We start from the raw sequence: 23,834 nt of genomic DNA, 5'->3' as shown, positions 1-23,834 counted from the left end.
GAAGAGACATTCGTATCGTCTCTCTCTCAATTAGTAGTACCGTAGGCTGTTCTACCACTGAGGCGGTCTCGTCCAATCAAGGGGTGGAAATGATTAATGATAAGATATCTAAGTAGCAAAATGCAAACATGTTTATATCGAATATTAATGACATATTATATGTAAACAGGCAGCAGGCAATTAATTTGAAAACCATCAATGAAGTAACGTCCTGAGGGAGATATGTAAATTATTTTCTTTCCTTTTCTTTTCTTTTTGATTCCTCGTGGATGAAAGGGTTGGAGATTGTGAGGAGCATCGAGATATCCAGACGGGATTCAGTTGAGAGACAGAGTGAGATGGGCGTGACACGGTTCTTGTTCGTCGTTCAACGCAGAAATATCGTTAATAGAGAGAGAGAGAGAGAAAGAGAAAGAGAGAGAGAGAGAGAGAGAGAGATAGAGAGAGAGAGAGCTAGCGGAAAGTTTCTCGGCTCTGTTCGAGTTACCTGACCGGTGGCGTTGGTATTTTAGCACGGTAAATCGGCGATCGAAGGAAAACAAGAAAAAAATTGAAGAAATTCAATCAGAGAACTAAGAGGCAAAGAAACGGTAACAAAGGAAACATCACTTTACGCAGAAACTATTTCTTTTCTGTTGCAAGCGGAGTATGTGCCACGGAAACGTTCGTATTTCTTCGAAGAGGAAAGCGTTACAACTGTATCGAAACGAACAAACAAAACAGAGAAAACAGAGGAAACAAAGAAAAAAAGAGAAAAAAGAGAAAAAACAGAAAAATAGTAATAATACAGTTTGAGTGTACAATTCGCACAAGTTCCATCAACTAAGAGAGCGAGAAGGCATCGTACATCGAGAGGAAACGGAAGATAAATATATAAATATATAAAGAAGAAACTGAAAAAGGTCAGACACAAAAAGCACACAAAAATTCATCTGCTTTTCTTTCGTTCTTTTTTTTCTCCTGCTTTTTCGTTCGTTTGTTCTTTCTCTCGCTTCTTCTTCTGCTTCTTTTCTTTTTTCCCGTATTGCTTTTTTTTCTCTTTCTTTATCCTCGTTTGGTCGTCGAGTAAACATAAAAGAAAAAAGATTCAATAAATGTAGTCTGTGCATTTGTTTTCAATTTCAATTATATTTCTTTTATTTGAATTCATCGCTCAATAAATTTCATTGTGACCCGAACTTAGTGCAAGTCATCAAGTATTACATCACAAATAGGTTATCATTTTTACGATTACTAATTAGTAATTATCATTCATTATCGTACGTTTACCAAATATTATAATAATATAATTACCGTAAGACCAATTCTGGTTAGTTGATAGATCGATCGATATATCATCCGAATTCTATTTGTAATAGTTAATAATTAACGACATTACATTGCATATACTTTTTTTCCTTTTTTTTCCTTTTCTTCTTTCTCCGAGTTTACTTAATCGTTAGATCCTAATCGTCGGTAATCAGTTCTCGGAGTAGAGAACCAGCGGACGTACGAAAATCCCGAAGAGTGTTGCTTGGCGAAGGAATTACAACAGGGAGGATGTAAGGAAAAAGTCGAAACGCGATCAATAATGAAGTCTGCGTACAAAAGGAAATCAAACAGAAATATATATATTCCTATTAAACGGAAAACACCTATCTCGTCATTGCTACAAGTTATCCCAGGCTGGAAACTTTTTCAGACTACCAAACATTTCACGATCTCTTTTGTATTCTTCTCGTGTTCCTCGAATCATTCGAACAATTCGAACCACTCGAATCGTTCGGATCATTCGAGTACGCGAAACGATGCGAATCGGCCAAATATACGATGATAAGGTGAGGTATTTTCGACCAGAGACTTCTCCATTGTTTTCGGCTGTTCTTCTCCGCGATAAGAAACACAATTAATTTGTTAACCTACCTACTATGTACACGTGTCATCGTGTACGTATGCATGCCCGGTTCGGCCTACGGAAACGTGTTTCTGCATACGTACACGAACGAAAATTCTTTAAAATGTTAAAATTTCCGGCTACAAAAATGCGCAACGATCCTCGAGAAATCGAGATGGAGAAATTATTCGTGGAATTAATCTTTTATTAGTAATCTTATTTTTCAAGGCTCACAAATTAACAGAATATGTCTTCACTTTTCATTCGACCAACAACTAACAACTTCGGACTTTTAGGAACAATGTTACAAGGGAATTTTCTCATCTTTTTATTCAGTCTATATCTAGACTGTGCGGTCTACGCACAGGTACAATTGATTGTGTAAATATCATAGACGTGTAAATTAGTAATCAAATTCGCGCGAGAATGACGTGTGCTGAAATAATATCGGTTCGAGACCTGTTTGTCCTGCTGGGAATTTATCGGAAATGAAAAAGCAGCCGAAAAGTTGATGAAACAAATCGATTTCTGTTACTGCTACCGTTGCCGTTAGACGGATTCGTTACAATCGAATACATGGAAAACGTATTAGATTCGACGTTCGTGAAGAGAGCCATTTCTTGTTCGTTCTTGTTGAAAAAGGGAGAGTTCCGGTCCGCGGAACGAACTGCAAGAGTTTCGCGTCCATATCACCCCATCCGTCCGATTTTATTCATTTTCTCGCGAAACTGCTGCGCGAAACTTGTTAATTTCGCGAACGCTATGGGGGAGAAAGAAACGATACAAGCTCCGGGGAAATTTGTGAACTCGAACATTAGAAAACTTACGGCGGTTTCCACGACAGACCGAAACTTTTCACTGAAATCCAACTTTTCGAAGCGGCTAAGAAACATTATTGTTCCTCCTAAAACGTTTTCTTACGCGAAACTCGTCGCGTCGCCGGCGATATCGTCCGAAAAACGTTCGACGGAGACTCTCGAGAAACGAAATTAATTTCATCGAATGTAACTGACGTCGAGTGGCAGCAGTTACTTTCGTACTTTTCATTCCGAGGCATTTCCCAACTCTGATTTATGTTGGAATCGAATCGACCTAAAAAGAGACTAGTTTATTATAAATCACACTCGACGATGGAGGTACAAGCACGACCTGATCCGACCCGATCTGGATTCACAATAGAATTCCTAATAATTCCTCGAAACGATTGTCATCGAAGCCCGTTGCACAGTCTCGAGTATAGCCTAGCTATTCGCCCCCCTCCCCTCCCGCATGATTCCACACTCGTGTACTTTTAATATTCGAGTAATATAATCGTAATTATCATCACGGTTTCGTCGTTGCCATTATAGTATGAGTTAACCTTATCAATGTACAATCTCCACGAGACCAGTCTCCGCGACTTGGTCGGAGCTCTACCCCTAAATCGTGTAATGTTTTCTCTTAATCGAAACGTTGCGCCGCAATTCTACGATAACTATAAGGTAAATTACTATGAGTACATATCAATTGTGAAGCCACACACGCGAAATGGTTCGTTCGCCGGACTCGTCTCGGCAGCGAACGAACGTTCCTAGTTTCACTTATTTCTGTCACTTTTCCTCTTCACCGGGGAACGCGATTTCCTCTTCCGTCCTCTGTTTCTCGTTGACGAGCTTCGTTTCGCCCCAATTCGTCCAGTTACAAGCGACCCGTGAAATCGTCGGTTTCACGCGGCTTCTCCCGTGCGCCTCGCGCGTTTTCGCGCAGTCGTTAAATATCGCGGTGCGCTTTCGATGATCGATCGAAGAAACAACCGCGCGCGCGGCCCGGTTCCCAGCGACGAAACGAAGCTCCGATTTATTCCTGCGATACGATTCGTACAAAACTAAACCTTCGACCACCTTCGTAATTCGTACAGTTGATGGAACAAGTCTGCTCGCTGCATAGAAAAGGATAAGCTAGGCGTCGCGTGTAGCTCGGTATATTCCCTCGTTAGGTTCTCTGCGAAATTCAATGCCACGAAACTCAAGTAACAATGGATAAAGCTGAATAATGGATTTCGAACGCGTCGCGATATTATTCTCGATTGTTTGACGAAGCCTTACGGAGCGTGACGATAACGGGGGAAAACCGTACTGCACTCGGTATAGAGAAGAAGCAGAGTCCTTCGCTATGTGGTACCGAAGTAAGAAGAAAAAAGAATGAGAAACGGTTGAAAATTCGTGACTCGAATCTGTCGTAACTGAAAAAGGAAGCGACGCCAGATGTAGTCCGCAGAGATTTCGCGGGCAACCAATAGGTTCGTACGATCAAGAAACCGAATAGATTCAAAGGATTCAATTGCACCTGCTCCACCAAATATACGTGCATTATACTCACTGCCGTGGAATACATGTGTATATAGAAATATATAACCTTTCTGTCAGTTGCTCATCCTTGCATTCCTAGAAGAATCGACGAGAGCGATTATCAATTTCCAGCCCAGGTATCTTCCTCTTTGTTTCTTTCTTTCAAACGCCTGACATAGATTCTCAGTTCCTCATGGAACAAGCCCCCTTTCTTACGAAACCTGCGCGTTATTTAAAAAAATACTTTAATCCAAGTAATTCGTATCGACGCAACCAGTCAAACTGCTTCAAACTGCTCGAAAAGAACGTTTCCAGCGCGGCAAGTAAACTCGCGAAGAGACGGCTGGTGTCGATTAGACTTTTCGGATAGTCCGATCAAAGGGTCTCGACCTTAAGCGATGACAAACTATCGAATACTTCTCGACTTTGGTTCCTTTTTTCCTACCGACGAACGCTTTACGATTCATTTTAAACAGGGCAGAACATTTCTTTCGAATAACGCTATTATCTTTCTGATCGAACGAGTACCATCGTATCGCACTACCATCGGAAAGTTGGACATTTCTTTGAGTTCATTCCGTTCATCTTACGTAAAGGAAGATGTTCGTTATTTTCAAGCCACGCTGTACGTATAACGTGATATCAAAGGAATCAATAAAAACCGTTGCACAAGGGGCGATATCACCGAGGAGAACAAGTGTTTCGAACGAGCTTCAAAAACACGCGACGTTCTCGCTTCGACGAATAACGCCTTGTTCGCGACAAGCGAGGCGCGAGAAGATGCTACCGATTGCTTGTTTATAAATGCTGTCGAGACAACCCGACAGGAAATCTCTATCGAAGAGCCGGGATCCAAAAGTTTCGGATGGTAGCGAATAGATACGAGAATACAAATTTGAAATGATTTCTAAGATTAGGAACCTCGTAGCGAAATATTCAGCAGACTATCGTTACGCAAAGTCTAGACTGATTGGTAAAAATGTGAAACGAACGAGCTCCTTATGGTCTCCTCTCGTCCAGTCTTAACGTCGGACGGTGGTCCGTCGAAAGAACGGCGGAAAGAAGTTGCGGCAGAAGTAAAACATGAAAAAATGAACGATGAAAAATGAAAAATGAAAACTGAAAAATGGTAAACGAAAAATGAAAAATGAGAAATGGAGAATGGAAAATGAAAACTGAAAAATGAAAAAAGAAGAGAAGAGAAGAAAAGAGAAAAGAAAAGAAAAGAAAAGAAAAAGAAAGCACCGATCGACGATCGACTTCAATAATACGCGTGGACATAGATCAGGTTGTGGATCGGATGATGGTGGGCGTGAGGGTTGTGCAAGGGAGTACAGAAGGAGGTCGTGGTGATGGTGGTCGGGGATGGCGGATGATTGACAGATTGCATCGTGGAAACGGGCGACACTTGATTGGGGGGACCGGCCGGCACTTGGTACACGGTACTGGGCGCGGCCATCGGGCACCTCGAGGCCCCGGCTGCGCCTTGTTGGGCCCCATGCTGTTGTTGTGACTGTTGTTGTTGCTGTTGTTGTTGTTGTTGAATGTAGTTTGGTGGTAGACATACCTCGAGGCGATCGGTACGTGGCATCTTCTGCGGCATCGCTACTGTCTGCGGCACCACGCCGAGAGGACTTCCCACTCCGGTCGGGTCCGCTGGCCCCATTATCGCCGGCATGATGGGGCTGGGTGCGAAATACGGGCTGTAGGTGTTGCTAACCTGTGGCATACTGGTCAGGTACGGGTTCGTCGCCTGCGAAAACACACCCGGAAAGTATCCAGGTAACACGGATTAGAACAACTCTGGCCCCGTCTTCGTTCCACGTGAGTCGTCTTCGATAAGTGCCCTTTCGTTACGCTAGCCCTCGAACTTGCTCTCGTTTCGCGACCCGCCGGGCGACACACGCTACGCGACAGAACCACCGACAGGGACGACGCTTTCCCTTCCGCGTCCCCGCGGTCCGATCGGAAGGGAAACCGTCCTCGCGCCGATGGAACGATTCCGTGTCGCGTAGCGCGAACCTGTACAGGGGTGAGGCCCCTCGCACGCCAAACGCTCCCTCCACTGAGCGCTTCTAACAGAGAACAGCAATAGAGTAGTGAAAGACGGGGTCGTCGACGCAGATGGCACTAGATGCGGTCATGCTTAGCGTCTTGGTGCCCCCGACAACGGAGGCGGAGCACGGCCAACCGAATATGTACTCGCGATCAAGCTTGGACAGCAGCACAGGCATCGTGTATCGATACTCCCCGGCTTGTTAGCTTTTCGAACCAACATTCTGCGAGTGCCGATCGAATTCTCTATCGAGACGTCCGCCGAGCTGTTACTTTACGTTCCATTTACTTTACTCGCATTACTCAAAGGCGTAATGCCCTCGCATATATCAGCAAATAACGAACGATAGAATATTAGTAAAGAACCAGTCGAGACTCCCGAAGAGAATAGACGGCGCTTTTGCTCGTCGTGCGTGTTCCCGTAAGAAGCGTTCGGTTTCGTGGGGGACGAGGTTCCCAGAAGGGGAGGCAGGTAATTTCAAGCGCGGCCGAACGAGCTGAACGCCTATTCCTTCTCACCGAAGGACGGAAGGTTTGATGCTTCGAACTTTTGTTTGGCGTATAGAAAAAGCTTCTAAGCGCGAGCCACGCCGATCAGAGATCAAGTCGGAAAACATCGAAATATCGGACGATAGATAATTTCTCTTTCGAAAGACGGAGTGACTCGCGCGCAGTCCCAAGTCGTATCCTTCGCTCCCGAACCGTGTTTCATCGACCGGACGAAATCGCGAAACAGACATGCGACGCGAGAAATCAGTTTTGCGTTCGGAAGAGAAAGAGCCGACGTGATTCGAACTTGGCCGCAGAATTCCATGCTTTGTTCCTCTAAAAGAAGGAAAACTTGAGAACTAGACGATTTATCGCCTTGGATATTGAAACGGAGCGTCTCGTGAGGCATGCAAGTCAAGTTTCTTTAATTTACGGTGCGGTATTCTCTTAAACAAGTCGAAGCATTCGTACAACCGCTTACTAAACTTACAGGCACACTAGTTTATAGGTGGCGTGGCGGAGACGGTTGCATCGAACAGTTTTCAGTTTGATCGTACATCAAATTCCCACTTACGGCATACGCGTTATTATCACTCGCAAACTATTCCATGAACTTGTTTCGTGTTCAGACAAAGTACGATCGCGTTACTTTACAGGGGAAACATTTAGCTGCTACAACTACCTTTCGTTTCGTTATAACTTTGATTTTGCATTTTCATTTTGGATACACAGTTATCGTTTCGAAAGACAAAGCGGGTTCCGAGGACCGTGACCGCCACGCTTGATTTAATTTAACTAAAAAATTAGTGGAAGCCAACCAAAACCAGGAGTTACCATAAAGGCGTGGGTAGCGAGAAGTTGCTGCTGGATTTGCTGTTGAAGGTGATGGTGTGGTGCCGGAGGTGCCGGTGCCTCCTGTTCACCAATGACGTAATTGGAGAACACACCAACAATCAACCACAACCACGAGAGCCACAGCGGCAAACATAGGGGACAGACAGGCAGTCATACGAGTAGTATAGGGTTCGATGTCACGTAGCAACGACTATGAATATATGTCATGAATAAAAGGCAGGTGGGCGTTTAAATGATGTGACTTGATTTTCTCACGACCGAATTTTTTCTTCTCTGTTCGTCGATGTCGACCCGCGGCCGCATGCGAACACGCAATAGAGAGATAAATTATAATAGATGTTCGACTACTCGTTTCAATAGGCGCGTCATCATTTTGTCGGTTCGTCGATGCGACAGAGTATACCGATCGAATAACGACATCGACGAACCGACAAACATCGATTTTCCCGAAACTTTTCGTTTCATGGCGAGTCTAGGCAAACTAACGTAACGCTACAGTTTCTTTCTATATGAATTCATTGATATTGACTGTCTATCAAGATTTATGGATACAATTCAGGAGAAAGGGGATGACACTGACCAAAAACATGCGGCGTGCTAGATTTTACTCGCGGAGGTTTCATCTCTCGGTGCAATGCCCGCGATTTCAACACGCTGGGGAATTGAGACGACAACGTGTACTCGTTTAAGCAAATTTACAACCTTTAACCTGATTCATTACGCTATACACGGCTGTGCCAATGAGTAATGCAACCTTTTTCTCTCGATTGTACGCACACGACGACCAGACGCGCGGAGAGCATGTTTAATCGCATCTTCGTTGCTTTCGAAAAATCCTGAATTACTCAGTGGCATTTCCACCGTAATCGTCATTTACGAATCGAATTTACTTGTACAACTTGTTTACTTTTTTACTCTTCTACTTGTCTACTTTCTGCTCTTTCTCTCGTGTTATTCACACTCGGAGTTTGTACCAACAATTTCCTTGATTTCGACCAATAGAATTTTGAAAGAATCCATCGGAATCTATCCGGAATTCCGATCTATAGAAATGGCAAATAACAAAAAAGAAAAGATTCGGATCGTCGTCCATTTACCCAGCGTAGCCTACCAGTAAAGGGTAGTCTAGTGGTAATCGTCGACTAACACAGACAAAATGAATAATTTGTCGATCGTGGTAAAAGAAAACCAAAATGTGTGGATGTGTGAACAGCAGAAGACATGGTGCAAGTATGCGTTAAAGTTGGGACGTACCACTGTTGGTACCTGGCCAGGCACGAGCGGCTGGGCCGGTGTCAGGCCCATTTGTTGCATTAGCGCATTCTTCAAGGCCAAGTGGTTGCGGCCGTTTATCAAAAGCTGGTCCTTTAGGTGCTGTGGTGGGTGGAAATATTTGCAAGGTGGCTTGTCGCGGTTACATCGACCCTGAAACAGAAATACCGGCGATTCGTTACGATCGAATAGAATTCAACTGTAAATTCCATTTGATCGCTAGGAAATTCGATACTCGCGCGAGAAATGTAATTGCTATAAATTCGAGGGAACGAGCGAGTAGGTATTTACCATCGTGGCTCATTGAAGTTTGCGATGGGTAAACAGGCAGACGGGCAATACTTTGTGGCAATAGTCTCCGAGCGCGCAAGAAACGCGAAAAGAAATGGTTCGCGCAGTTTCAGTGGTCGTTCTCTTGGCTTGTTATCCAAGGTTGCGCGGCGAACGCGCACGTAACGACGCGCGGCATCCTTAAATCGCGTTAAAGCTCGCTGCGACGACCGAGTTACGAGGAGGTGGTAGACCTTCTGATATTAGCTGTATTATAAACCACTTGTACGCGAGTGAGTTTCACTCGCGGGTAAATTGCAGATAGGTTGCGCGTACACTTTGAAGACTTTGCCCTGTTTCTATTGCGGCGCGTCTAATGCCTGCGCGTCTGTGTGCACACGTACACCGGAGACGGTTCGCGAGAATATTGTTAACAGGCGAAGGTCCTGTAATTAAAGTTGCGTTTAATCGCATTTCCATGCTACTTGTGCGAGCTTGATGCTCTAATAAGCTCTAACGGGAATTGCCTTCTGGTCTTCTCTTGCGAGCTTTCGTACGGCGATTCAAAGTTACGCGATCCAGTCGGGAAACACTAGCTTTTTCCCGAGTGCTCTCTCGGAACCGCTAATAAAAAGAGTATTATTTATTGGTACCTGTAACAGCAGCCTTTCAAATTCGGGAGAACTCGAAATACCGGTGGATAATGATATTTTCAAGCTGAAAGACACGGAACGGAGCAAAGCAGTGGATGTTCGTCGCGAACAAGCTGCTTAGCAAACTGAACGATCCACAAAATTTGCCCCATAATCCAAGTACTCGTGACCCTTGTGGCCCCTAATAACGCGCCGAGCGTCCGCTGGGTCTCATCTTTCGAGACACCGCCTGGCACTTGTGTCGTTCCAGCGGCTGTTGGAACAAGACGTTGCTGCAACGACCGAAGGGCACGCGTAACTTGCAACAAACAGTTGAATGCAAGGAATGGTTGCCGAGCGGCGTGTAAGCGAACGGTGGATGGACGGAAAGACGGATGAAAGGAAGGAGGGAAGGAAGCAACGGACGAAGGGATAGAGGAAACGAACGAACGAACGTCTGGCGAATTGCACGGATGTAGAAGGGAAGGGAAACCGACGCGGGACCGAGAGGAAACAGGCTGCGGAGCCTTGAAAGAGGATGGAAGAACAAGATCGGACGGTGTCAGGATGGTACTAATTAGACCCTAACAATATTAGTTCAGGTAAGACGCCTAGAGGATAGACGGGATAGCAGCAGCCGGTAGGCATGCTTTCTTACGGAAATCCAGTGGCTTTCCATAATAGCAGCTTGCGAGCGCACAGCCGACCTCGAGAGGATGGTGAAGGGATACCTCCTCAAATATCGCCTAATTAAGCACATTCGAGAGTTTCGAGGAATAATGTGTACCCACTAGGGAGAAACTTTCGACCCACTGAGGAGAGCACAATTGCGCGCTGCTGTTCCCTCTTCCGTCGCCTTCCATCCCTCTCGGTACCCTTATTTACGTCACTATCTCCCCAGCGCCGCGGCGTTGATGCGCTCCCAACCGAACCTCGATACTTGCCGTACGAAACGTGAAAGCTTCGGTAATTGCTCCTGGTGACGAAATTTCCGCTCGAAATTTCCGCGCGCGATTCGAAAATATCGCATTTCCAGCGAAATTCCGAATTGCCCGAGTAATTACTGCCAGTACAATGTACGTCCGTTTAATCTTCCGACAGAAAGTCGAGTATTTTTTCCAGACGCGCAACGAGATCATTCGAGTAACCTTTGGAACAATGTTAGATTAGCTGAGACTTATTTTCTATAGAAGCGAAACGAGGACACGGAAGCAGGACAATGGGGAACACTCGGATTATTAATCATTCGAAAACAGTAGAGTATCTCGAAGAGAAAGGATGAATGCGATTCGAATCGACAGACGCGTAATGCTTCCAACGACGTTCGCGTCGAGGAGCTGCGCGAGCAAACGGGCCACCTTAATCGACTCACGTTGATCGAGCAAGACGAGGGAGGGATTTGAAACGGGATAACAATTACGCGTTGTTATTCTATCCGCGGCTCGAGACCGTTAACACGGATTTTCGTTAGAATCGAGTGGCGTCTTAAAAGTGGGATGAGAACCGAGTATCGCGGCCATGGAACGATTTAATTAAGATCACCACGGAGGCGAAACTCGGCCAGCCGACGGACCGAATGATTACCTTGAAAAGGATGTACGAGATATTATGTTGTTGGAAAGCGAGATTTATACTAGGCAGCCACGTCTCCGGAGATCCTCTAAATATCATTAAAGTTTCATTAAAATTAGAGGGAAACGTTTCGCATGGCTCCCCGGAGAATGCTGTTTCTTATCAGTAGGCCCTTTAAATCAACTTTAATACTACGCTCGCCAGTTGGCGCCGTTTGAAATATACGTGGCCTTAAATTCCACGGAACTACGGTTATTTGCATCCCGACGATAGTGCGCACCTCTGTTTATCATTAACTTTACTACCCCCTAGTAGCATCGTTTCTCGGGGAGGCTTGAAAATATCTACATCCGCTAAACTATACCTGGTTCGATTGGAATCGTCGCCCAACGGCTGCAGCTAGGGTACACGATCCGGCTAATTCTTACACGAGTTAACACAGCTAATTCGCCGACAGATGAAGAGACGGGTTGGCGTCGGTGTGAAACAACCGTGTTTAAACGTAACCATGAGGCTAATGTCGTAGGTACTTCCCCCGACGAAATTAAGGGACATCGTGTGCCGCTTGGCGCCATACGACACCGTTCTAACGAGAAAATCGATATGCAAATCTACGCGCAAATCCTAGTAATTTTGCTCAGCCGGTCTGCAGCCCTTGCAACGGCTGTGCGCTTTCCTACGTCTTCTCCCTGCGATTCGGTCATCGGTGTATTTTACCTTCGCCCCCCGAGTTGGACATGTGACATGCAAAAGAGCGAAAAGAGCGAAAAAAGTGATACGAGGCAGGTTTTACAGCTTGGTTGGAACCAGTTTGAAGGATCGTGTTCGTCAGCCACGTTCGATGTTAGAGCTTTATCGAGGTGAAAGAGGCGAATCGACCTCTTGTCGTCATAAACCGAGCGTCCCTCGCCCCTTTTCTTCGCTCTCTCTATCTCTAATAGCTCCTCTAGGAGTTACCTCTACAGTCTGTTTCACACGAGGTGGATATTAATCCAACGGATTTTGTTGGTCTTTAAATACGATCTCGGAATCACCCTTCTTTCTTCGCGTAAGAAACAAACGTTTCAAAAAGTTTCGATTTCCGTATGGCCACGCAACGAATTAATATTAATGCCAGGATTCGTCCGAGCGCCGTGATCGTTCGCACATCTCCCAGATAGACATCAGGGTAGAGAAGAAAGAAACGGCAGCAATTCTCTTCACTGGATAAAGGTCAGAGCAGCAGGAAGGAAGACAATCAATCTTGATCCCAATTATCGCGTCGTTCAGCAACTGTAATTGAGTCGGTCGCCACCCCTCTTTTACTTTCTTTCTTTCTTTAGCTGTTGCTCGAAACGCCGGAAAGTCGAAACAATAAAGGTGGAAGTTCACCGACTACAATCGTGCGAGTGGAAACATTTTTTGTCCGTGGCACACCTGCTCGTCCCGGACCAATGATTTATCAACGAACGAATAGCCAACGGTTAAAGGTGATTTGTCGGTACTCCTTCGATTTAAGCTGCTCGTTTCCTTTCCTATACTCTTCGTTTCACTTGTTCCGATCCAGTCTAGCTCTTGTTTCGCAGTTGATCCGCCAAAGCGGTTAGATTTATCATCGAATCGAAGAATATTCGACCGTTTACGGGTAGAGTGGAGTATCGAGTATCGAATATCGAATGAACTTTGTCCAAAGAAAAGATTCCATCTCCAGAATGTATCTATCGGAGAGAGAAAAAGTGCACAGGATTGGCCAATATGAGCCGAAATTTGGAAAGGCTCGAGATATTGGGAGGGTCGAGGAACCAAGTTTTCTCGTTTATCCTTAAATTCCTGGGGATCGTAAGTTGGTAGACGTAGTACGCGTACGTATAGATGTAGATGGCGCAACGTGGATCGGGGAACAACGCCATGTTTTTCTACTCCCCTAAGTAATCCAGATAACAAAGTTCCTCTCAATCTGGCCTATCATCGCGCCAATATCCGTTGGCTGTGCCGCCATCTCGATATTTCCGTCGGCAAGGGGACTTGGCTGTTGATCGTATTACTCGCTCCCTGGCAAGGATATTGCGGAATAGAAAGCCTCTTCGGTACCTCTCACTTATAGACAATTAATTCTCTATACGTGTACACGACTAACGTTGCTTGTCGTAGGCCAACATGTTTTCCTCCATTCAACGTCGTCTGTCGAGCAATCGCGCCACATACTTTATTCCGCCAACCCCGAATTCACTAGTAATTCTTTAGTTGCTCGACAAACAAACATATTTCGTTATTGGTTTTCCATTGTTTACATTGAAAAAGTCCTTACTACTCAAAAATACAACAAAAGTCCCTGTTGAGGTTTCCTTCCCTGGTCGAGAAACGATCAAATGATCGCTCGTCGTTATTTCTCGGTAGAAACAGTTTCTCATCGAGCAACAAGTTGAACAAAATTCTATTGACGCGGCTTAAGATGGTAGAGACAATGAATTCCCATTAATTCGCCGTATTCCATGGATATTGTGCTGGGATACCATTTTGCTCCGGTAAATGGTATCCCCGAGAAACTTCCGCGACGACGAAAAATTCAATTTGGACTGGTTAAGCCTCCGAACCGACTCCCTCCCGTAAAAAAAGATAGAATTCTATAGTCTAAGTTAATAACTAATTTGCCCATTTACTTCTTACTATGGAAGCTTCGCGGAAGACAGAACTCCTGGAAACTCGTGTAACAATTAAAGGATCCTTGGTAACTTTGCTACTTTCGACGGGAAATGATAATGAAATCTGAAACCTGGAACGCGAAGAAAACCGTTTGAATATAATTTTATAGAAACGCAAAGGAATTTCAAAGTTCACGCTCGAAAATCCGTCTTTTCAAACTGTTCGCTCGGTATCGCATTAGGATGCGGCACACAACATTCATTTAATTTGAAAGAAATTCATTTCAATTATTACGCACGAAATGCACGACAGTCGGTTTCCAAAAATGTTTTATTCCGCAAAGATATTTCCCTAAGGAGACTATATAAAATAGTTTTGTCGCGCAACGGAATCCGTTGTTTTCGATTGCTTCTCCTTCGAAGGCGAGATCGATAGGAACCGCTAAAAGGGAGCATATCGTGTTCACTGAAAATCGAGAACTCGCAAGAAGACGGTAGAGGGGCGAGGCACGTCCATTTCGTCAACAGCGACGAAGACAGCAGAACGACCGGTACATAAGACAAAAGAACATTCTGCGGTCCCGATAAATATCTTCAGCGAGATATAGGGGATACGGTCGGAGGAAGAAAGAATAGAAGAGAGAACGGAGGAGGGAATAACGGAATTCCCTTTGCACCGAGGGTAGCCACTGACTCAGCTGGGCTTTCACATCCACGGCGTAATGAAACGAGGACCCTGATGTCATTTGGCTCGGCTTTCTACCGGCGCGCCGCGCAACGCGGCGTCAGGGCGGGTTTTCTAAGACGACCAAGGACACGGTATATACACGAGGAGGAACGCGCGTAGCGTGCCGGCACTTTTCGAATTAACCGGTCGACTCGTCTTAGCTGAATTTCCGCTTCGCCGTAACGCTCGAGAAAAACTCGGACAAAGGAATTTAATGGTCGAATACGAGAGGGGTGCAACGTTCGGTAAAATTTCATTCGCACGAAAACAACGAATTCACTTGTATTTAGTATTTCGTCCAGCATGCACAGATTAGCGACGTCAACCGAGATTTAAACGAACGAAGAAGCGATTCTCGAACATTTGCTCGAGCAACAAGGGTAGACCGAGTCGACGGGGGATGGAAACGCGACCCATACGCGGAGCGATGATTATTCGCGGCGCGAAATGAACCGAGCCCCCGACCGGTTGCAATATCCTGCTTCGACGCTCGCAGAATCCCGAGGAATATCAGAGAGCGTCGCGAAAGATCGTGGAATGAAATCTTAGTCGTGGCGGAATTTTGAGTGGTATCATATCCCCGCAGTGATGCGGGTACGTCGTCGTCGTCTTCGTGGTCGTTACGTGCGCGCAATATGCAAAAGCATTCCCGGTGTCTTGAGGTTCCATTTCGGGCGGGCGCGGGCACGATGGCGTGCAGGATGGCGTGCAGGATGGTGTGCAGGATGGTGTGCAGGATGGCGGGCACGACGGTGGGCACGATGGCGGGCACGATGGCGGGTACGATGGCGGGCGTGGCCACGGCCGCCGGGGCACGGATAACGACGCGGAATTATTAACGACACTCTTGCCAGGACGCAACACTTTCCAACTAAATTAGAGAACAAGTTGGCCGCGCCTGACACCGAGCGGGTGTCCCCTCATTATCCTGACAAATTTCGTCGCGAGCGACCGAGCGAGCGTGCGACATGGACCGAGCGTTCCGTAAAGGGGCCTTCGCACGGTACATATTAATGCGTAAAAGTTCATTCCGAACACGGCGATACGTTATGTAGATCACGAACTCTATTAGATTCAGTCTATATAGAGTCGCATCGGATCTATTAGCTCCGTACTCCTTTGCCGTCTACACCCGTAGACGAGAAACCCCGGGAAATTCTTAACTACGTTTACTCTGCCCGGGTAGAAGTTGTCGCGCGCTCAAAACACGATTTATCTGGCTTTACGGCTGTGTACAGCGAACAAGGAGACGCATTCTGGGCTTAGGAAACGTGCTTGGGTTCGGATCGGAGAATGCATACCTGTGATCTTACAAGTGGAACTCGCTAGGCGACCTTCGGGCGCCTTTCGAACGTGATTTGGATCAAATTCTACGGGCTGTGACGAGTTTACATGCACTGGACGCATCTCTAAAAATTTTACTTTTTAATTGATGTTTCCGATACATCGGCAGCTTGCACAATAAAACGCTTAAAGTTCCCGATATACTAGTCGAAATATCCAATTCGCATTCTCCGCGCGTGCATACACGTTTCCGTCAGCTTCGCATTGATCCGTCATATCCTTTCATCGCAAGGCGTATTCACGTGCACGCGAAGCCCGTCATCCGTCGCACTTTTCCATGTGATTTGTTGTTACCCGAAATCGTCTCGTCCGTTGCGATGCATTTTTCGACGATACACCGAGTCGCGCGTCACCTCGGCAATTTGTCGTATCGGTTTTTATCATTTTTCCAAATCTACCATCCGTTTGTTTACAACGCGACGGTGTCGCTTGTTTGTCGTACTTGTTTTTTTTCTATTGGTCGCCCGTCGCTTTACTACCGGTGGCTTTCCAATCGACGCGAAATACGAGACGGACCTTCGTACGGGAATTCTCGATGGCCGATAGTATGTTCTACCGAGAATAGTAGGTAATGGAAAATTACTACACGGTTGAAAAAGCAATACGTTTTCCGGCGAATCGTATGCATTTTCTTGTACTGCTAAATTTAAATTGTATTACGCGCTTCCAAGTTTACGAACATGAATCGGTTGCTGATGTCAACCAGCTTAAGATACCCTTATCAGCTCAGATAAGATAGCAGATAAGCGGTTGTAAGTAGACTAGGAATTTTTATCGTGCATACTTTCTAAAGGTCTTCAAGACGAAGTTGAAATAATACGTTGAACGGAAAGGATGGTTTTAGTCCAAATCTTTTACAATAAAATAAACTTGTATCCACGGAATGAGAAACGATTTGAATTCAGCTGGAAAAATAGTTGGCGAGCTTCTGTCCTACATTAAATCAACAGATTGAATTTCCGTAGAAATCCATTTTCCGGGATAAACCGGAATACGGACGCGAATAATTACGCGAGGAGAACGGGCTTGCGAATCTGTTCGAGATCTGAACGAGCCACGCTCGAAATGGGACAGAATTCACCGCGTGCCACACGTCTTTGAGCCGATCTTGAACTATATACACGACGGTGCAGTGATTGTCGGTGGATCGACGATTTAACAAGACATTTCTCCGAGTGTGAGTTATCGTTTAATGAACGCCTCTTCGACTTCGGGACGCTGAAGCACCCTAGAGTCTAGTGCAGCGTGCGGACCAGGCCTCGCTACTCGAGCTAAGGGCTGCCAACCCCCGATTCACTTTGTCCCTCTCTCCCCCGCCGAATCTCTCTCTCTCGCTCTGCCTCTTTCTTTCTCTCTCTGTTGCTGCCTCCATGTTACTGCCCCCCTGCCGTAGACTCATACCAGTTAACCGGGCCTGAGGAGTCGTGATAATTTGTACAGGAGCGAGAAAGAACGGAAGAAAGCCGGATAAAGAAAGAGGAATGAGGCGCGAGAGAGAGAGAGAGAGAGAGAGAGAGAGAGAGAGAGAGAGAGAGAAGTTCGTAATTCTTAGCGTTTGATTCGTCAGCACAATTAAACAAATTAATAGGCGTCGCTCGACTCGTTCAACGCCCCTTCCGCGGCCGACTCTCTTAATCTCTCCGACACTGCCGACTCCAATCCCCGCCACTTCACCTCTACCGCCTTCCGCTAAAAGCCCGATAACAATCAAAGTTTGCTTAGAAATGTACCGGTTTCGAACGCCGCAAATGTCCATCGTTCGAGTGCGCAAAAAATGGTCGCGTGACAGAACGCGATGTAGCATGCGAATCTAACACTTCGAGTGGTACGAGACTTCGAGAGATGCGTTAAACGGTGAATAGAACCTTACTGGGACCGTGCATTTTGCTTACCGCTGAAACGTAACGACCGGCGTGTACGCGAAGGTAAACACAGTACACGCGGCATTCGACGCGTCGAGCATGAACAACGTTCAATTTATGCTTACCGGCAGAAAACTTTGATTACGGTAATGTTCTACTACGTCTTAAACTTTCATGACTGCACATTCTGCTGCACAATGTTTGTTCGTTTGGAAATTGGGAATAATTTGAATGGGAACGAAAAGAACGAGACCGCGTGAAAATAGACGAACGGTATTCTCGTAGCCGAGCTCTCTCCCTCTCGCTGGTTCTCGTAAATACGTGGATCAAAGACAGTAAGAAAAAGTCGTGAGAAGACGTTCAACCTTCTAAAGAAAGGCGTCGCGGCGGTTTCGCTTGGGGCGTCATCAGGAATTCTTTTTAACCCTCGCAGAGTGTAGTTGGAATTTTGGTGCAAAGGAAGGCGGAAGTTCGTCTTTTATAGAATAACAATTTAGTGAATTAGGAAGCTTCAAAGGAAGGAGCTTCAACGATGATCCTCGTGAGAAGACAGAGGTCTCGAAGGGTGAGGTGGAGAGATCGCGAAAAGAGGAAAACATATAAAGGAAGAACAAAGAACGGAGACGGGAGATCGCGAGAGGCGCTCAAAGGCGAAGAAAATTTTCCGTGTCCTAAGTGATCGAAAAAAGGAAGCGTTAGAGAGCTGCTCTCTGTTTTCTCTGCGTCTCCTCTGATCTTTCTAGCTTTCGTCCTCGTCCGCTCGTTCTGTCCTTTTCGAATGTTTCATCGAGCCCACCGTCATCCGTCGTGCTAAGAGTCTTGCCTGAACATCAAAGGGCTTCGTGGCTGCCTCTACGTGTGGAATAAAACAGATACGATGTACCAAAGTAAACCACTAAGCCCCTGGACCCGAAGAGCAGTGATTCGAATCTCGGATCTCGACGTGCCACGATAATTATTGCTCTTCTCTCTTCAGCACTTTCCGGGACACCGATCTTATCCTTTGTTTATCTTACGAAAAGTCGCTTTGTCGACGATTTTTCAAAAACCACTGAAATTCTACAAATTTCTGGTAGGAGCGCAGAACAGCGTTGTTCATCTAACAAAAGACACCGAGGAATGTCTACCGAACCACCCTTGTCGCAGTTTTCTTGCTCTCGCGTGCAGTGCGTTTACTAACCCGAGTATCAAGATTTATTATTATTATCGAGTTCCATTCCGACTAATAAAATTTGGCATGACGTTGGATAACGAGATGGCCCTTAGTGCGTCGGGCGATGGAGGCGTCGCCCCTCAACCTCGCCGAGTCCATCAAGGAAAGTCATCGAGTCAAGAGAACCTTCTATTCGTCTATTTGTCGAAGAAATGGCTTGGGGATCCCTGACGGTTGGTTCACGCCACCAGGGACTGCTCCAATTCCTGCCACTGCCACGTTTTTGTCTTGCACGATGGTAATTGATTTTCCTTGCACCTCTACTTCGAACGTGATCGCGATACCGCTAATTTCCTTCTGTAGGTTTTCCTCGATTCCACTGAAATTCTTGGCATGAAATCGATTTGTTCGCAGGCGTGGTAACGAAGATGAGAGTAAACATTTTGAATCGTTATCTGTTGTTCGGCTCGATAGGGTTCCAATAGACTCGATGGATATTCCGATTACGCGTAACGAGGTGCAATTATCGATTGTAATGAGAATCGAACGCGGAAAGACCGTAAAGAGCTGCATTGAAAAAGTCGTTCTTATTCATTCCGTTTAGCAGATTTGCATCAGGCCGCATCAGCTTTAGGTGGGCAATCCCGATTGAAAGTCGATGACGAACAGCATCCCTTCGATTGCTTTTTTACGCGGCTACGGTATCCACGTGGCGGCGCGGCCGATAGAGAATCCCGGGATTAAATCAATGTACCGTGCACGCGATATGAACCCATTGAAACGTATGTAATGCGTTCATGAAAACAGTCGGGCATGGCAGCGTGCCGCGGATCCCAGACATTTCAAAATTTGTTTTTGTCCAGCGAAATATGCTGCGTTCGCTGGCCGCGATAATGGAAAGGGAATTACACGGAATGGTTATTTTCATTCCGGAACGTTAAAAGCCTGAAAACCGATTTATTATTATCTATCTTGCGGCGCGCGTCCCCACGGCACCGGTCATTTCCGAAGAGCGAATCGAGAAAAATGACGAATTTTTTCATTCGATACCCGTTTCACGCCACACACGTAGCTATGCCGTCGACCGTCAACTGGTCGATGACCTAATGGTCCACCCGTACAGTTTCGAGCTGCTCGATCGTTGCAGCGCCGCGGGCTGAACAGTCGGGTGTGTACCCGACGCACTAGGCGGTCCCCACACGCCTAGCGTGTGTCTATGAATAATAAACGAAACGATCGGATTGGAAGATGACGCGACGAGAAGCTAGGGAATCTAGTCTAACGCGTAGCGTTAAATTTCGAAGGTCTCGCGTCTTACTCGGTGTACGCGAAGCTAATTTATGCGACGCTGCACCGATACCGGCGTCTCGTCGCGAAGAAGGGAGATGAAGAAACCGGTGGAAGCCGCGTCTCGACACCGGTGGACAGGAAAGCGATTTGCGGCAGGAAATTCCGGAGCGGCTTAGGCTAATAATATTAATGGATGCCGATGCGACAATGCCATTTGCGCGGACGAACGAAGTTTCGTCTGATGCGAATTCGTAGGGGCGCGTAAGTACTCGAAGTAGATTGCGTCAAGGTGGGAAAGACATTCCGTCGCTATGGAACCGAGCTGCTCTCCGAAGCTAAAGGAGGATGGGGCCCACTGGAGAGGCTACCTTCGGCTGAGTTTACCGTAGCCGGTCCCCGTCCCTGGCCACCAACACATCCCCGCTCGCTGCCGTCTTCCAGCTTCGACCAGCAGGCACGACGTGCCTAAGCGCGAGCTATTAGAGTAGATCCCTGCGAATTTGCACGTGGTCGAAGTCACGGACGGTGAAGTTCTTGCGAAAGCAAATCCAGAGCAAATCGACTGCTTAATCGAGTGACGCGAAATTTGAATAAAGACTCCGGATTCGGCGCAGCCTGCGCCCCTTATTCCGCGCTTCGGCCGCCGCTCGATTACATTATCATAGGAACCGTGGCTAACCAAACGAATTATGTCTAATTAACTACGCACAGCCGGACTCGCTCGCCTAACCCGAGCCTAACTTTTCGAATTACTGGTTTTTTTTCGGAAAAACTCGATTATTAAGATTTCTCGTCGAATCGCGTAACGGTGAAACGCCAAAACCGTGCAGCAGAAACTAAAGCGCGAATAACGCGAATCGTTCGGCAATGACGACTGTGCCAATTAACTGATTAACAGAGGTAATGAGTGGAAACACGTTCGCGTCAGTGAACCTCTGATGCGTGGAAAATATTATAAATGTGTTACGCGAGCGCTTCTGTGATTCCGTAATACGGCAAATATTAAACGTTAACAAATATAATAATCGTTATTGAACGATTCCACGAGAAATACCCTAGCCATTTTTCTCACGGCACACAGTCCGATAATTCCTCGATGAATCCAATCGGATTCTAATGCAATAATGTTCATCGTTCTTTTTACAGCCATGCAAATCGGTTTGCTTTGTTTGCGGAAGTTTCCGCGAGACGCGTACATTATTTCCTAAAGAACGGAAACGGTGAATCGTGAAAAAATATGTTAACAGATTTCCATTAGTCATTCAAATGTCATTCAAGATTATTCTATTCTATTTTCTACCGATTTCGAAACACTGTATAACGAGGTGCGAGACAGATACATCTACACCTCGAAAGATAGACAAAGAGATGCACACGGACGAGCTGATCTATTATACACCGCGGAACACTTGGCAAATAACGATGATACGTTCGCAAAAAATGAATAGAACAAATCGTCTGTTGATAACGTTTCCGAAGGAACACGAGACAATCGTGCGAAACAGACACGAGTCCAGGTGTGTGGCCACCTGCTGCTGACGCCAGGTACCCTCGAAATTCGCAGCGCGATTTGCAAGACAGGCGAAACATTGCCGGCCGGAAGTCGGCGAGCAGGGGGTTGCTAGACAATGCCACCATTTCCGGCCGCAGCACGGCTGCTTTGACTCGCTCCGCTCGGCCCGGACGCTCGGGAACACGTGGCTACAGATTTAATCGAGCCACGTGGAAGAATTATTGGTGGCCAGTGGATTTCTCGAGTAATTCATAGTTTTCCGCGTTATTTTATAAAACCAGAATTGACGTTGCGTGAGTCATCGAACGCCGACACGATTGAAAGTCTTCTAACGTAGAATACGTACATTTATCGAGGTAGAGTAGAACAACTCTAATATCGTGTAATAGTAATGAAAGGATTTCCGTAAGAAATACACACGAGTGGAATCGTTCCTCTGGCAATGAGCTGGGCAGAAAAGCTCCCAAGGGTTCAATAATTTGAATAAAAATCTCGGGAAGAGAAGGGAGGGGGACTCGCGCATCCATTTTCCTCGTTTCATTTGCTGAACGATCGTGATATCTTTCGGTCGTCGGAGACGGAATCCAGTTTGCCTTTTTGTTGGCCTCGGTAACCACGCGAAGGGGTGAATAGACAGAGGGGAAAAATCAGAGAAAGGGAGTCGAAATTGCTAACGACACACGCGGGTAACCGCGTTGACCCTCCACGCGGAGAAGTGCCGTCGTCGTGCCCTTTGCCGACAATTTCAAAGTGAATAGGGCTGCAACGGGCCAGCTTTCCGCCATTGTCCCGCCGCTTTGCCTCTTCTCGCCCACTATTACTCGTTTTACAGGCCCGAAGGGGGGCGAACCTTACCGGTGATTAAAACAATCGTTCGAACGATCGGGTAGAACGTATTTGTCGAACAACGCTCCTCCGAGTCTCCGAATTAAGAATTGACGATTCCAAGAAGATTAGTAATCGTGCGACCGGCGAATGTATCGATCGGAGGGAGCAGTGTCGTAGAACGCAGCTAGTTTCAGTTTAGTTCGTATCCAGAAAACAGTCTCTCGGTTAAAAGTTATCGAACTGATTCCCAAAACTTTATTTTTAGAGGTTTCTTATAATTCTCAAAAGATAATAGTTGTCGAATGAATTCTCGTAATAAAAACTGCACGTTGTTTCGGGTCTAGAGCCATAGAAAAATGAGCTTCTGCCCTAATAGAATAGCAGAGAACGCGGAGACACGATCGGTCTCCTTTGATGTGTGGTTAAATCGGTTTTTCTAGACCGCTATCGACATGAAATATTCACGAAACGTGCATGTCGGTACTCCGCGAGAATACCGTAACCACCGACGCCAGCTCTTGCAAAACTAATAACTTTAATGAACGCCCAGCCGCGGCGTCTTCTTTCGAGGAAGCTACGGATAAGAAGGATATTTGCATGAAGCACGTCCGCATGTGAATTCGTGGGGACGCATCCGAAGTAGATTGCGCTTGAACCACCGAGACATCTGGTGCTCTTCTTGCCCCGGGAAAGAAGGCTGGCTCGGTGTCATCCTATCGACGGTTTCTATCCTCGAAAAAACATTGAAATATTAAATATTCCGGGGATTTCGACAGGTTTCGAGAGGAATTCCGGCCTCTTGGGAGCTGGGCAATATTTCAAACGAGGATATATATGTTCAGCATTTAAAAATGCAAACGTGTTCGATACAGAGAGAATTATTGTTAAAGGGAATCGAGTCTGACTAATGTAATTTCGCGAGGAACATCTGCGCGGATCTATGTTCGCTGAAAATGGAGACATTTTAAGCTGAGGAGAACTCGTTCTCCTTGGTTGGCTCCCCTTCAAGGAATTTCCATCCATACAAACGTTCAATGTGTATAAAGGACCAGATGTCCTGCCACCTCGGCGCAATCAACTTCAAATGTTTTCTCCAGAATTCACATGCGACCGTAACAAACTCTGTCCCGTCTGTTTCTCTCGGCTTGATA

General features: G+C 46.2%; 1 protein-coding gene across 14 annotated transcripts in view; it reads right to left on the bottom strand.

Annotated features, from left to right (window-relative positions):
- The window catches only part of LOC116428922 (protein muscleblind), a 438,439-nt gene that overhangs the window by 36,904 nt on the left and 377,701 nt on the right, over positions 1-23,834 (bottom strand). For 9 of the 14 annotated variants that reach the window (XR_012998174.1, XR_012998175.1, XR_012998176.1 and 6 more), the window contains 3 exons: positions 8,854-9,024; positions 7,579-7,659; positions 5,768-5,953 (listed from right to left, as the gene is read on the bottom strand). Coding sequence is in view for 2 of the 14 variants with exons in the window: in XM_076365730.1 (XP_076221845.1) it covers positions 5,768-5,953; positions 7,579-7,659; positions 8,854-9,024 (438 nt within the window). In the remaining 12 variants the exon portion in view is untranslated. Of the gene's footprint in view, positions 1-834; positions 4,422-5,767; positions 5,954-7,578; positions 7,660-8,853; positions 9,025-23,834 lie in introns of those variants that run through there. The other 5 variants (XR_012998178.1, XR_012998181.1, XR_012998185.1 and 2 more) reach the window with 2 other exon arrangements.

This window comes from Nomia melanderi, chromosome 1, assembly GCF_051020985.1.
Source record: "Nomia melanderi isolate GNS246 chromosome 1, iyNomMela1, whole genome shotgun sequence".
Taxonomy (NCBI): Eukaryota; Metazoa; Arthropoda; class Insecta; order Hymenoptera; family Halictidae; genus Nomia; species Nomia melanderi.
Note: the sequence above shows the minus strand (reverse complement) of the source record. Positions and strands in the feature narration are given on the sequence as shown.